This window comes from Lutra lutra, chromosome 14 (assembly GCF_902655055.1).
Source record: "Lutra lutra chromosome 14, mLutLut1.2, whole genome shotgun sequence".
Classification (NCBI taxonomy): Eukaryota; Metazoa; Chordata; class Mammalia; order Carnivora; family Mustelidae; genus Lutra; species Lutra lutra.
The window spans coordinates 9,080,530-9,095,018 of record NC_062291.1 but is presented as its reverse complement, the minus strand read 5'-3'; the positions used below and the strand labels follow the sequence as shown (position 1 = coordinate 9,095,018).

At 46.6% G+C, this 14,489-nt stretch overlaps 1 protein-coding gene across 3 annotated transcripts in view; it reads right to left on the bottom strand.

Moving 5' to 3' along the window:
• The window catches only part of EDARADD (EDAR associated via death domain), an 87,256-nt gene that overhangs the window by 31,915 nt on the left and 40,852 nt on the right, over window positions 1-14,489 (bottom strand). For all 3 annotated transcript variants that reach the window (XM_047702542.1, XM_047702541.1, XM_047702540.1), the window contains exon 4: window positions 7,482-7,540. In XM_047702542.1, the coding sequence (XP_047558498.1) occupies window positions 7,482-7,540 (59 nt within the window). The remainder of the gene's footprint in view (window positions 1-7,481; window positions 7,541-14,489) is intronic.

Genomic DNA, 14,489 nt, shown 5'->3' with positions numbered 1-14,489 from the left:
AAGTGGGGTGCATCAGAATCACCTAGGGGGCTTTTAGAATCTACTCCTAGGTTTGGGAAGGTTCTGCCCTCCCTCTCCCTATTCTGGAAGCTCAGAGCTCCTACAACCTGCCCCACTCCCTTGTCTCTACCAGGCCTGCCTCTCTTCTCAGCGATGGCCAGCAGGGTGGTCTCACTAAGGCCTCTCCACTCCCTTCCCCTGGGTAACAGGACTGACCCAGTGCAGGAGAGAGTCCTAGTCTCGAGGAGCAGGAGCACGACTGAGCCCCCGGACTCAATGCCTCGAGCACTATCACCAGGAGAAACACTCAATATCACACAGTTCGTTCCTCATCAGTCCCACTTACTAGTTCCACGCCCATAAAGCATCTGTGATGTGCTGCACGACATTTTAAGAGCTTCAAAAAAGATCAATTCGTTTTCATCCCCCACTGCCCAGATTTGTGTTTTCCTATTTTTGACAGTGACCCCCATGCGCCTGGTCACCAGCAATCACCAGCTTCCCTTCTCTTCAGTCCCAATCTGCCCCGATGGATGCCAAACCCTTTCACCTCCTTCCAAACATCTTGTCGTTTGTTCTCATTTTGTTCTGTTTGCAAATGTTCCTATGAGTTGACTTAGGTACCTCCCACAAAGAGATCCAACATGTTGGGGTCCTAGCACCCAGGACCTCAAAACATGGTTGTGTTTGGAGATGGGCTTTTTACAGAGGTATCAAGTTCCAATGAGGTCATGAAGGTGGGCCCTAAACCAGTATGACTGGTGTCCTTGGGTAAAGGGGACGTCTGTACAGAGAGCCACGCAGAGGAAAGATGCCGGGAAGATGCAGGGCGGAGATGGCCATTGACAAGCAAGTGCAGAGCCTGCCCCCAGCGCCCGCAGAAGGATCCACCTTGGACTTGCCGGGTCCAGAGCGGCAAAGCAGCCCTAGACACCAGCACGGATGTTCAGAATGGCACCCTCCATGTCTTGTACCTGAGCCCTGAGGACCCCATTCCTGGATGAGCGCCATTGCCTCCGTGTTTCTCCCGAGCCCTCCCCTGGATGAGCCACTGCTGTGAGGACTTGTCTAAAACTCTGTTCTGTGCCATCACTCTATGCGGAGACTCTTCCAGGAAGCTCCCCAGGTCTGGGAGACTAAGTCTGCTTTGCCCAGAGCAGCACTTTGCAAAGTGGAGCTATGGAATTCCGCCGGATGCCTGGGTTAACAGTCGTGGGATGTGGGAGGTGCTTCTCCCAGGTGGTGGGAGAAACAAGGCTTCTTACTCTGCTCAGAGACGTCTGCTTACCTGTCAAACGAACTCAACCAGCAGCCTCCTCCCTCTCCCTTCCCTGATGGAGATGCGCTGAGACTCTCTGAGAACATAAGGGAGAGTTTCTCAGCTTACCTGCCTACAGAGCATCTTGAAACATTCCTACTCTGCTTTCCAGGCTGGATATGTCAAATGCTAACTTTGGAGCTCCAAGCATTCACCATTATATCCCCAGCACCTAAGAAAGTGATGGTATCAAAGACTGGATGGATGGACGAATGGATGGATACCGGATACGGCATTATCTATCCTGTCGCAATCCATTTCCAACTTACCAAATGCCGCCACGCCCCTGCCTCATTCAAGATGGCCTCTGGTCTCCCTGCTGTATGGATGGAACATACCATTTAACCTCCAATCTCCTCACTAGATTTACCCCCTTCTGCCCCACTCAGGGGTCACCATTCAAGGCACAACTCAAATCTGCCATCAGCTATCTCAGCTTCCAGAATCTTTACATCTAAAAATAAGGCTTGTGTCTTTACCTATCCAGGCTTCTTTTCATCCTGTCTCTGAAAAAGTTGAGATTCTTAGTTTTATTTATTTATTGTTGAAGATTTTATTTATTTATTTGAGAGAGAGAACATGAGGAGAGGGAGGGGCAAAGGGAGAATCAGACTCCCCACTGAGCAAGGAGCCTGATGCAGGCTTCGATCTTAGGACCCCAGGATCATGACCTGAGCCAAAGACAGACACAACCAATGGAGCCACCTAGGCACCCCGAAATTCTTACTTTATAATGCTAACTCATCAATATGTGCATTGAATAACTTTACTTATCTAATATATGTTTGCATTTATCTTCCCTGCCAGATTATACATTCCTTGAAAGAAACCAATATATTGGGTGTTCCCCACAGAACATTTTTTTTAAATAGGTGTCATACCCAGTGTGGAGCCCAATGTGGGTACACTAAGATCAAGACCTGAGCTGATATCAGGAGTGAGACACTTAACTGACTGGGCCACCCAGGTACCCCCACAGAACATCTTCAAGCACATTATCCATCAGTATTTTTGAGGAACATTAATCCTGTAAGGAAAACCAAGCCCACTAATTGTCACTTCTCCTTCTCCTGTTTCTGATCACTCCACTCCTGGTGATACCTTATCCTTTAAAATCCACTGTTTCCCATCTTGAAAAGAATCAGCTTTTACTGTATTTTCTAACATACTCAAATAAGAATTTAATATTTTTTCCTTGCTCCCTTAAGGAATCTGACAGGACTGCATGAACTTTCTTATCACCCACTCACTCTTTTTTTTGGTTGTTGTTCCTTAATTTTTTTTTTTTAAAGATTTTATTTACTTATTTGACAGAGAGAGATCACAAGTAGGCAGAGAGGTAGGCAGAGAGAGAGAGAGAGGGAAGCAGGTTCCCCGCTGAGCAGAGAGCCTGATGCGGGGCTCAATCCCAGGACCCTGAGATCATGACCTGAGCAGAAGGCAATGGCCCAACCCACTGAGCCACCCAGGCGCCCTCACCCACTCACTCTTTAAGCCTAGCAATTGCATTTTGTCCCAAGGACTGATTTCTGCTTCTGAGCTCCTTTTCTTCCTCTGGCCTCTAATATGACATGTTCCTCAAGCTTCCATCCTTGGTTCCCCTCTTTCCATCGTTGGCAGTCTCATCTACTCCTGAGGCTTCAGCTGTAGCTTAAAGATGCAAGAGGCCTAAACCAGGACCCAGAGCTGCATTTTCTAGCACTTATGGGGCATGGCCACAAACCTCACACATCTCAACCTCTAACAAACCTTCACATCTTGTCTCACAGCCCATAAACAAATAGAACTTAATCCCCGCAACATGAATCTCATCTTCTTCCTGAATTCTCTGTATTTTTGGTAGGAACAGCTCCCAGTTACAGGCTTAAAATTTACCTTCATCTTTTCTATAATCCCCCTGGGCTCCTGGATATGGCCACTGGGCCATCACTCCCCACACCCAATACCTTCCATCCACCTGTGTCTGGCATTCAAGCTCTGGGGCCTGGGCTCCAACTCATCCTTCAGTCTTATCCCCTAGGATCTTCTTCTTCTTCTTTTTTTTAAGATTTTATTTATTTATTTGATAGAGAGAGAGCGTGCGCACAAGCAGGGGGAGCAGCAGAGAGAGAGAGAAGCAGGCTTCCCCACTGAGCAGGGAGCCCGATGCGGGGCTTGATCCCAGGATCCTGAGATCATGACCTGAGTGAAGGCAGACGCTTAACTGACTGAGCCATCCAGGCACCCCTCATCTAGGATCTTATAATACTTCAATCCAGGCAAAGTACTTGTCAGTGGCTCTCTCCTCAGAGCGCTGACAGGTACCACTGCTGTAGCAGGGATGCTGCCATCCTGCCCTCAGACACGCATCCCAGAGTCACTTCCATGTCAGAGACGATAATACCACACAGCCGTTCAAACTGATGGCACAGCCATGTTGCAAGCCGGATAAAGTTTGTGAAATAACATCACATGACAAAAGCAAGATATATTTACAAACACTTTTTATAATCATTCACATGAAAAAAATGTATGAAGGAATACATCCAAATGACAAAAAAAATGGTTATAGTAGAGTAGTGGAATTGTGAATGAGGTTTTGCATTTTTCTAGAGTCTAAATTTTACTTAGTGTGGTTTTTAAAATACATTTTCCCTCTAGGGCTGCCTAGAGAATCAGTTGGTTAAGCTCCCAATTCTTGATTTGAGCTAAGGTCTTGGGGTCGTGGGATTGAGCCCCACATCTGGCTCCACACTCAGCAGGGAGTCTGCTTGTGATGCTCTCTCTCTCCCCCTGCCCCTCCCCCCACTGGCACGTACTCTCTCTAAATAAAACTTTAAATGAGATAAAATACATTTTAATTTTAGAATAGTTTTAGACTTACAGATAACTTGAGAAAATGGTATATAGTTCCTATATACCCTCTACCCCATATTCCTTTATTATTAAACACCTTTCATTAGTACAATACTTTTGTCACAACTAAATGAACCCAGTACTTTCATGTAGTTTTTAAAACTTAAAAGATAAAACTTTTTGTTTGGTGAAACCAAATAAATAACTTAAATAGAAGAGAATGTCATTCTTTCTATAATCTCTAACTCTGAGTTAGCAACCTGATATTTATTATTTTTATTATTACTCCAGTTTCCTCTTGGCACAGATTGTTGGCCACAGACCGGAAGAAATTTTGCCTTATTCTCATTTGCCTGATGTTTGTATATGTATGTAGTCCACATAAGTGAAACTTCATTGTTGGCTAAAGTTGTAGAAAGTGTTTTCTTGAACATAAAGTTCCACAGACATTTTCTTCCCCCGCCCCTAAGAAGGCTCCATGCTGAGTGGGGAGCCCGGCATGAGGACTGAACTCACGACCTGGAGATTAAGACCTGAGCTGAGATCAAGAGTCGACACTTAACCGACTGAGCCACCCAGCTGCCCCAAGTTCCATGAACGTTTTTTTTTTTAAAGATTTTATTTATTTATTTGACAGACAGAGATCACAAGTAGGCAGAGAGGCAGGCAGAGAGAGAAGGGGGAAGCAGGCTCCCCGCGGAGCAGAGAACCCAATGTGGGGCTCGATCCCCGGACCCTGGGATCATGACCTGAGCTGAAGGCAGAGGCTTTAACCCACTGAGCCACCAGGTGCCCCTCCATGAACATTTTTAAGCCCTGTGAACCATCCCCATACCTAGAATCTCATGCTGGGGGCCTTGCTTCTCCAATGAGTCTGTAAGCTCTATGGGGGTCTTCTCTCACCCCCTGCCCCCACTCCTGCTTTTTCTTATGCCCAAGAACACCCAGTCCAGGTTTGGTCTCAGAACATCCACTCAACAAATGTCACTTGTAATAAACTACAGAAGTAGGAAAGGCTCTAGCAGATGGGGTATGGATTTTAAGTTCCTAAAAGTAAAGGATTCTTTATGAAATTTTGTGTGAGAGGTCAGACTTTGACTGCACAGCAGGACGCTGCATTATTTTCCGTCTGCTTCATTCAAAGAGGTAGATTTTAGTTTTCAAATGATAAAAAGCACTCACACACCAAATGTTAACATATTCTGAAGAACATATTTTTGGCTTGCTTTTAATGTCAGAGCTCTAGAAAATGGACTGTGGGAGTTTTATTTGTTTTTTTAAGCGTGTCTCCCCTAGTAAGTTTTGTTTTAACTGCCAAGTTGGTTTCAAAGAATCCCCTGGATATCTAGCAGTTAGAACAAATCCTATAGATTATACAAAGAAATAACGAACTGAATTAGCTAGGTACGGTCTTCCTTTTCATAGGAATATGACGGTTTCTTTTACAACGGAACTGAAAAAAAAATCTCAAATAGGTTTCTGCCCCTTTTATTCGTTGATAGATCTATTTTCATCTTTTAGGAGAGTCTTTACTTCTTATAGCTAGAACTATGACTTAAAATTAAACAGCTTCTCAACAGTGTCCTAAGGTATAGTCCGTACCTAATCTTAACTGGTTTTGGAAAATCCCTAAAAGCAGGCTAAACAAACCATGTAGCATTCTTGCCTCTTCCTTGAGTCTATATCATGTTACAAAACATGTGAGGAGCAAGACTTGGTTAAACAAATTGAGGAATGCGAGAAGAGAAAATTTCATACTTTGAGTTTACTACAATTGTTTAAATTTAGTCAGCACCAAACTCAATCATTAGATCATAATTCCAAGGAAAACACTAAGGATGACTAAATAAGAATATGATGTTCATAGTAGGTGACCCAAGAACGCCAAACCAAAGTTAAAAGCAGCATCACTGACAACTTTCGAGAGAGCTGTGTACAATTAAAATTGGCCGTTCTATCAACTACAGTATAATTTTGTTTTTTCCAAAAGTGATCTGACTACCCAAGAGCATCACTATTAATGATTGATGACAGACTGACATTTGACAAGCAAGCCTAAACAGAACTTTTAATTTGTCTCGCTAAAAATCACCTTGGTTTTATGGAACGGGCAGGACCAAACTAGCCCATCTTGAGGTAAGACATGCTTTTTGAGACATTTGATACTCTAAATATAGTTCAGCTGCTGTGACGCATTGGGCAATTTTGCCAATGAGCTTTGAAAGAGTGGAAAGCAACGGGCTGGACAGTACCAGAAGTAACTGAACCACACAGTGACCCAAGGAAGCTTCTAGAAGGATGTACCTCAAAAGTAAAAAATAGAATGACAGGCAACTCTCAATTTGGGGGGATACATTTCTGTCCTATCTGAAGTTTAAAATAACAAACATTCTTTTATAATCAGAAAACAATCCCTAGATTTGGCGTTGTAGGAAAAGACCCCCCGTAAATAAATAAATAAACAAAGTGTTCCTGAAAAAAGGTAAAGTTTTATAAAAACATTACAAAAATGTTATTAGACTGTCCAGTTTTGTTGTGGCTTAAAAAAAGCTTCCCAGCTTTATAAACATATATTTTTATCCCCAGGGGTACATGTCTGCGAATCGCCAGGTTTACACACTTCACAACACTCACCATAGCACAAAAATATATGTTTATAAAGCTGTAAAAAAAAAAAAAAAAAAAAAAGAAAGGATGAATACCCAAGTTTTGTAGCAACATGGACGGGACTGGAAGAGATTATGCTGAGTGAAATAAGTCAAGCAGAAAGAGTCAATTATCATATGGTTTCACTTATTTGAGGGAAATTGGAAGGGGAGGTGAACCATGAGAGACTATGGACTCTGAAAAACGATCTGAGAATTTTGAAGGGGTGGGGGGTGGGAGGTTGGGGGCACCAGGTGGTGGGTATTGTAGAGGGCACGGATTGCATGGAGCACTGGGTGTGGTGCAAAAATAATGAATACTGTTATGCTGAAAAAATAAAAAATTTAAAAAAAAAAAAAAAAAGCTTCCCATTCACAGCATACCAACTCCATCTGAAAGAAAGCAGGCTCTGCTCCTTCATTCATTGACATTGCTGGTCTGTGTTTAGCCTACAGACAAATGCTTTCTTTGAAGAATGGATTAAATCTACCATAGTTACTGGGGTAACAGAAGTTGTGTGCATGTACTTTGTCACTGGGCTATTTAAAGATCATTTCCAGACTTATTTTATTACCTAAAAATCCTCTTCTTTTTTTTCAAAGCTCTGGCAGAGAATTTCTAAAAAATTCTAGATGGATTAGCAAGAAGCCAAGGGTGAAAATATAAATGAAACGAGTCTTACCTGATGTTGCACGTCAGACCCTGTTGGGCAGTTCAAAGTAATGGGATCGCATTCTTCAGCTGGGGAGGGAAAAAGACACAGGCTTGATAAGGAACACGGTCTGCGGTGTAAGGTCTACCACGAGGACTCAGTATCATGTGCTGCTTGGACATCTGGTGAAATCAGGAAGGCCTCAGGCCTCTGCCCTCTCTGCAGCCTTGAGTAAGGCCCCTCAGCTACACCCCACTGCCTGGGAGGGCACCAGCCACCGTCCCCACTCAGCCCTGAGTACTGAGTTTCAGGTCCCTGCCGGCACACAGAATTACTCAGCTGAGCCAGTCACATCCCCACTGGGGAACCAGGGCCCTCCATCCTCTCGCCACCCTTACAACCTGCAGCCCCTGCTTGTCCACGTGCTCTCGAGGGCAACCCCATGTGACCCTGCATGGCTTGCAGTGTCCCCTCCCCCAGGTGAGGATAAAGGACTCATAAACTGCAGTCCATCTCATCTGTCCAGTGTCAGGTATATATGGCCGTCCACCTAACCCCGGGGCAGGGTCCTTCCCTCACCAGCCGGGTGAATGGGAGGTGGTGTGACAACTGACATCAGGAACAGCATGGCCCAAGTACTGTGGCATCTGTCCTCTCTTCCCAGCTAAAATGTCATCCTCAAGGTGAAAACCATTGTTCATAGTCTGTCCCCCAGTATGATGTGTTGTTGGGGTCCGCTGATGTTTGGCAGGCAAGCTTGGAGAATTCCAGCTCGAAGTGCCCTGGCTGGTCACTACTTAAGTCCCAGCTATCACAAGCTGGGCTAGAGCTCTCCGGCAGCTGTGTCCAGCCTGGTGGATACCTGGGGACAGCCGCACTGGCACCGTGATCGTACACGGCCAGTATGGGTGTGGGGATGGTGCTTTGGGAGTTTTGCAGAAAGCCATGAGATCACCATCCCAGGGTGAGTGAAACATGGCGCCCTGCTTGTGGCTGTTTGGGCACAAATGGTGACCCTGCTGTATCCTACACTGTGGCTTCCCTTGCTGCTGGCACATGTGCTCTCCTGACCCCCAAGGGCATCAGGATACGTGATCAGGATACATGGCAGTTCGTGGCCTAGGAACTGGGGGAAACGGGGAAGGAGCATTTGGCACATGGCTGTTGTCCCCATGCCAAGCCCCCAGCCAGTGTGTCTGGGCTTAGCGCAGCTGCTTACAGTGTGCAGAAGGACCAATTCTGGATCGCCGGCCTGCCAGACCCCAGCCAACCCCTCAGCAGTGGGACCTTCCTGGAGGTGGACCCTGACCCCAAGCAGACCGACTGACATTCCTTGGAGGAAGAGATGGCTCCCTATGAGGTGGGCTGTCAGCCTCCCCAGCCCATCCCTATAAGTCCCCAGAAAGTCTGCACCATGAATGGCCAGAAAGTGAATGCTGGGGTTTTATGCAGGTAGAAATAAAAATATTCCAAGGGAATCTATAGAGAAAGCATAAAAGAAATGAAGAAAAGGCAGGGCTGTAGCAAACCCATTTCAGCCCATTGCCCGCTGGGCCTGTGGGCCACCTCTGCCTATCTGCAGTGAGGATCCTGACCCTCAGTTACAGGGGAAACCCACCCACAGTCCCCCAGCCGCATGACGAGGAGTTGGTTGGAGCCTGACGCAAGCCCGGGGTTCCGAAACCATAAGAAAGCCACCACTGCCCTGTGGCAGGCAGCTGTGGCAGACCCCAACCCCCATGGTACTGATTTGAGTCTCTGTGGAGGAGGAAGCAGAGGGTTCCCCCACCTACTTGCACCCAGAGTTTATCCAGTGACGCAAAAAGAAAAGGGGAGGGGACATGAAAGCAAGACGGAAAGAAACCTGGATACTGGGGAGGAGATAAAAGGAAAAAAAAGAACTGAAAACAGAGGTCCATGGTGTGACCCAATGGCAAATCCAACGTTTACTACAATAATTTACACAGGCAATAGATGAAAGAGGGCTGGGTGGGTGGCTCCATTGGTTGAGCATCCAACTCTTGATTTCAGCTCAGGTCATGATCTCGGGGTGGTGAGATCGAGCCACATATCAGGCTCTGCATCAAGCCTGGGGTCTGCTGGAGATTCTCTCTCCCTCTGCCCACCCCACCCCCCTGCCACTGCAGGTGTGCACGTAGGTTTTGAATTAGCTTTAATATCTGCCAAAATATCTGAATTGGCCAACCCTCATGGACTTTATCAGCACCAGGGCTCAAATTACAGTTATACCTGGAGATGCCACTAAATGTCACCACGGTGTACCCCCCATCATGGTAGGAGAGCTCCTGAAGGTAAAACAGAGGACAGGCAAGCCATACCCTGACCATGAGGACTACCATGTGGCCTCAATTTCCCAGGGTCACAGCACACACTGCCTTAGAGCATCTCATGGGGGCATGGCTGCTCTGACCCCATGAATTCATATTAAATCTTCCCAGTTAGTTGACTTGACAAAATGGGACCCCACAGACTTCTCAGTTCAAATAACTACTATGGCCCAATGTAAATTAAACAGGACCTCCAGGGGTGCCTGGGTGGCTCAGTGAGTTAAAGCCTCTGCCTTTGGCTCAGGTCGTGATCCCAGGGTCCTAGGATCAAGCCCCGAATTGGGCTCTCTGCTCAGCAGGGAGCCTGCTTCCCCCCTTCTGCCTGCCTCTCTGCCTACTTGTGATCTCTGTCAAATAAATAAAATCTTAAAAAAGAAACAAAAAACAGGACTTCCAAAGATCAAAACTTATTATATAAGACCTGAAGAGTGAAAGGCTGACTATCTCCTGCTTCTCATTTAACAGCTGAATGCGGCCTTGCCTTAAACCTGGAGGAAAATGAATGGGACCTCAAAGTGCATTACTGCAACCTTACTGCCATAGTCCCATCCATGAAAGCCCTACACCCTATGCCCAGTGTTATTGACATTACTGACTCTATCCTATCAGCCATGAGTAAATACCTGGCTATTACAGTTTTGGCTGATATGTTCTGTCTAGTGTCTACTTGAGCAGCCTCTCAGCTGCAGTGTGCCTTCTTCGTCTGCAAAGGCACCCAGTACGTGGTGACCAGGATACCCATGGCGTTCCTAACAGCTTTGTTCTAGCACACGGACTTTGCAGGCAAGATCTTATCTACACCCACCCTTCTCCAGGTTCACAGGTTCACATCCTCCTCTGAGGACATCCATGTGATGCAGTCATCCAAACCATATAAATATCTGTAAAAGAGCTCACAGAAAGGGATCAGGACATTGCCCTCCAGGACAGTGCACCGCTTGGTTCAACCCTAACCCTAAGACTTTTCTGGTAAACTAAGGGCTGCTTCATTTCTGACAAGGCCATTAAAGAGTTATGGGGCCTCTGAGTACCTACACATTAATGCAAGTCCAACATCTTTTAGTTCTTTTGGAATTCTGGAGACAACCCATTCCCCATTTGCACACTTCACTTACTCCTACTCCCAATGCCACGGTTACTTGCAAATGGGTCCACCATGCATTTGGCTCCCTCCAACAAAAGTCTACAGTGATCATTCTCAGCAACCCCTTCACTGTCAGGGTTTCAACCTCCTTCCTTGTATTCCTCCTGAAGTCTCTGGACCACCAAGATAGTCCTAAGCTTTCCATAGGCTTCTGATGCAAGAAACCGCCCTCCTAGGCCCTTCTCTCTCTATACCATTAGAGCAGTGATTGCTGGCTGCAGGCTGGGCTCTTCTGGAAATAGAGGCTCTCACTGACCCTGTATCTGTGAGGCTCCAGGCGCTGCTGCCCATTCTGCCTTGGGTCATGGAAGCAGCATCCTACAAGCTTGACATGGCTTCTGTGGCCTTGCTACTTAGTAGAGTCAGACTTGGACCCTTGGGCATATTCCACTCATGGGAGGGGGAGTCCCTCACTCTCCTCAGTATCTTGCCAGATGCCATGGTGCTGGAAGAGGTCACTCTTCCCAGATGCCTGGGTTACCTGGGGGGCCCCCTTCAGACCAACTGAGCGAATAGCTGTGGGAGATTGTAGACACTACAGATGAGATGGCCACCACCAGACATGATGGAGCTCATGGAGACCTGTGCTTTTCAGCCCTTTCAGGATGTCCCTGATAACAGACAGGATTCAAGAGTCAGCACAGTTGGCCAGACTTCAGGCTGTCATCTCAGTGCTACATGCCCGGCCAACAAATGGTCCCATCAGTATTATCATTATCATTATCATTATTACTACTACTGCTACTACTACTACTATTAATATTATTATTTACAAACTCTTGAACCATTGCCGAAGACTTGCCCACTCTGAAGTAAAGAACCCTGGGAATCTCTTGCCTCACAGATGAACAGAATATAAATCAAGGTAGCAAAGGTCTCTACCTCTAGTAAGACCACAAATATAAGGCCTTTCTAGAACACTCTCTATCCCCTTGGAGTTCCAGACCAGGGGATAGAGAGTCTCTACTGGATAGGGACCAAGACATTCATTTCACTTCTCAGAATGCACAATGCCTGGCTCTAAAAGGAGCCATTGGATGGAACTTCCATTTACTCTGTAGGCAACAGGCTACCTCAAAAAGTATAATGGGCTCCTCACAGAATTCCTGTTTTAGTTACAAAGCGCAAACAGAGCCTTTGACTGGGGTCACTATTGCCATAAGCATTGGTTGTCTGAATTCACGCCCTTGGGGGCCAGGCACTCACTCCCCCAGTGCCACACCACATGGCCCATTCTCTCCTGGCCAAATGACTGTTTTGCTATTTAGGGAGGCCCTCCTCTACCCTGTAAGTCTCAATCATCACTAAGATATAAATTGATGTCAAGGCACCATGGAGTCAACTGGGGCAAAAGATCTAAGATTAAGACTCAATATTCTGTGCTGACTTCATATCTGGTAAAATCAGGAGGACCTGGAACGTACAAGGTACAAGCTCTTGGCGCTCTGCTCCATGGATATGGCCCCCTAGCTAAACACAAGCCACTGTCCCCACTCAGCCCTGAGTACTGAGTTTCAGGTCCCTGCTGGAGCACAGAATTACTCAGATGAGCCAGTCACATCCTCCCTGGGGAACCAGGGCCCTCTGTTCTCTCGCCACCCTTAGAACTGCAGCCCCCGCTTCTTCACGTGCTCCCGAGGGCAACCCCATGTGACCCTGCATGGCTTGCAGCATCCCCCTCCCCCAAGTGAGGATAAGGGACTCATAAACTGCTGTCCATCTCATCCATCCAGTGTCAGGTATGTGTGGCTGTCCGCCTAACCACGGGCAGGGTCCTTCCCTGTCCAGCCGGGTGAGTAAATGGCACTCCAAACACATTTCCCTCTGCTTAACACCACAGCAGATGCCACTGAGCTCATCTGCTCGTTGGGCACTTTACTATGCCTGGCAGATAGCAGACAGTGGGAATGACACATGTCTTCAAAACTCAGCCTCCTAGAGGACAGAGCAAAGCTACGTCAGCTCTACTGTCCAAGTGCGGATTGCCAGAGAAAGTTAAAGGAACCTGAAAGGCAGGTGCCATGTTTAACACCTTCCAAAAACTTGACTTGGGGAGGAAACCTCAATTCTTAGGTTGTTTGACACAGGGGTTAACTTCGCAGCTCCCCGACTTGTGGTGAGGACGGCACCAATGCGTGGAAATCAGATTTTGGTCCCATCAGATTGGAACCTTTGTAGAATTCAACACTGTGCTCTCAACTTGAAAGTTGACAGACATAGAGAACATTATGAAAGAAAGGCTTATGCAAACTCTGAGAGTTATAGAGCTTTGAAGAAAGAATCATTTATCGGGGGCCAAGAGTTAAGACTGAATGAGAGATTGGTTGATTGATCTCTTTCTTACATTCTTTAACATCCATTCACCTAGTAAGTGGCAGGGTGCTGGATTTGTTCAAACAAGGGGCTACGTTCATGGCCTCCCACATGATTCCAACTAAAGGACATTGCCCCCCACCCCTTAATAGTATTATCTGAGAAATTTAAACTAAAGATATAGTTTTTCACGAAGATTGTATGTGGTATCTCTTGAAGTGAGAGCAGTAGAGATCTTGCCTTGGCCTGTGCGTCTCAAGAGACAGAGCCCAGCTTTCTGGCATCTGAACCTCCCGTGCTGGCTAACAATGCAGATTCCCAGGCTCCACATCAGACTTACTTAACTGGAATCTCGGGGGCCTCTGGAAATCTGACATCCAACAGGTATCCCACAGAATTGAGGCACCATGGCAAAAAGTAACAGACGTGTGATTTCAGTCACGCCGGTTCTCAAAATGGCTACTATCATAACGGTCAGCCGGCATTTTTGGAATAGCATGTTTTTTTTTCACCAATGTGAGGACAACTTGAACATACGTACTTTTGTGAAATGGTACCCCAAACACTCCTGTGGTCATATCCTTCCCTCTCCTCTCTGCCTTCCTCAAAAGAAAAAAAAAAAAAAAAAAACTGTGCAGGATGGGGGCACCTGAGCAGCTCAGTGGGTTAACCATCTGCCTTCAGCTCAGGTCATGATCCCATGGTCCTGGGATCAAGCTCCACATCGGGCTCCCCGCTTAGCGGGGAGCCTGCTTCTCCCTCTGCCCCTCCCTGCTCGGCTTGTGCTTTCTCTCTCTCTCTCTCTCAAATAAATAAAATCTTTTTTTAAAAATGGTGTAGGATGGGACGCCTGGGTGGCTCAGTTGGTTAAGCAGCTGCCTTCGGCTCAGGTCATGATCCCAGCGTCCTGGGATCGAGTCCCGCATCGGGCTCCTTGCTCGTCAGGGAACCTGCTTCTCCCTCTGCCTCTGCCTGCCATTCTGTCTGCCTGTGCTCGCTCTCTCTCCCTCGCTCTCTCTGACAAATAAATAAATAAAATCTTTAAAAAAAAATGGTGTAGGATGGTCAATTCTGTATTCAAATCATAATTTGGGGAAGGATGGTTGATTTGGGAGTTTATTATAATAGGAGTCCCAGTCAAGGTTGAGTGGGAGGCCATGAACTAGGAACGAGCAGGACCAGGACACAGCAAATCATGCAGGCAGAAGGGGTGTTTGGCTTCCTTTTAGAACA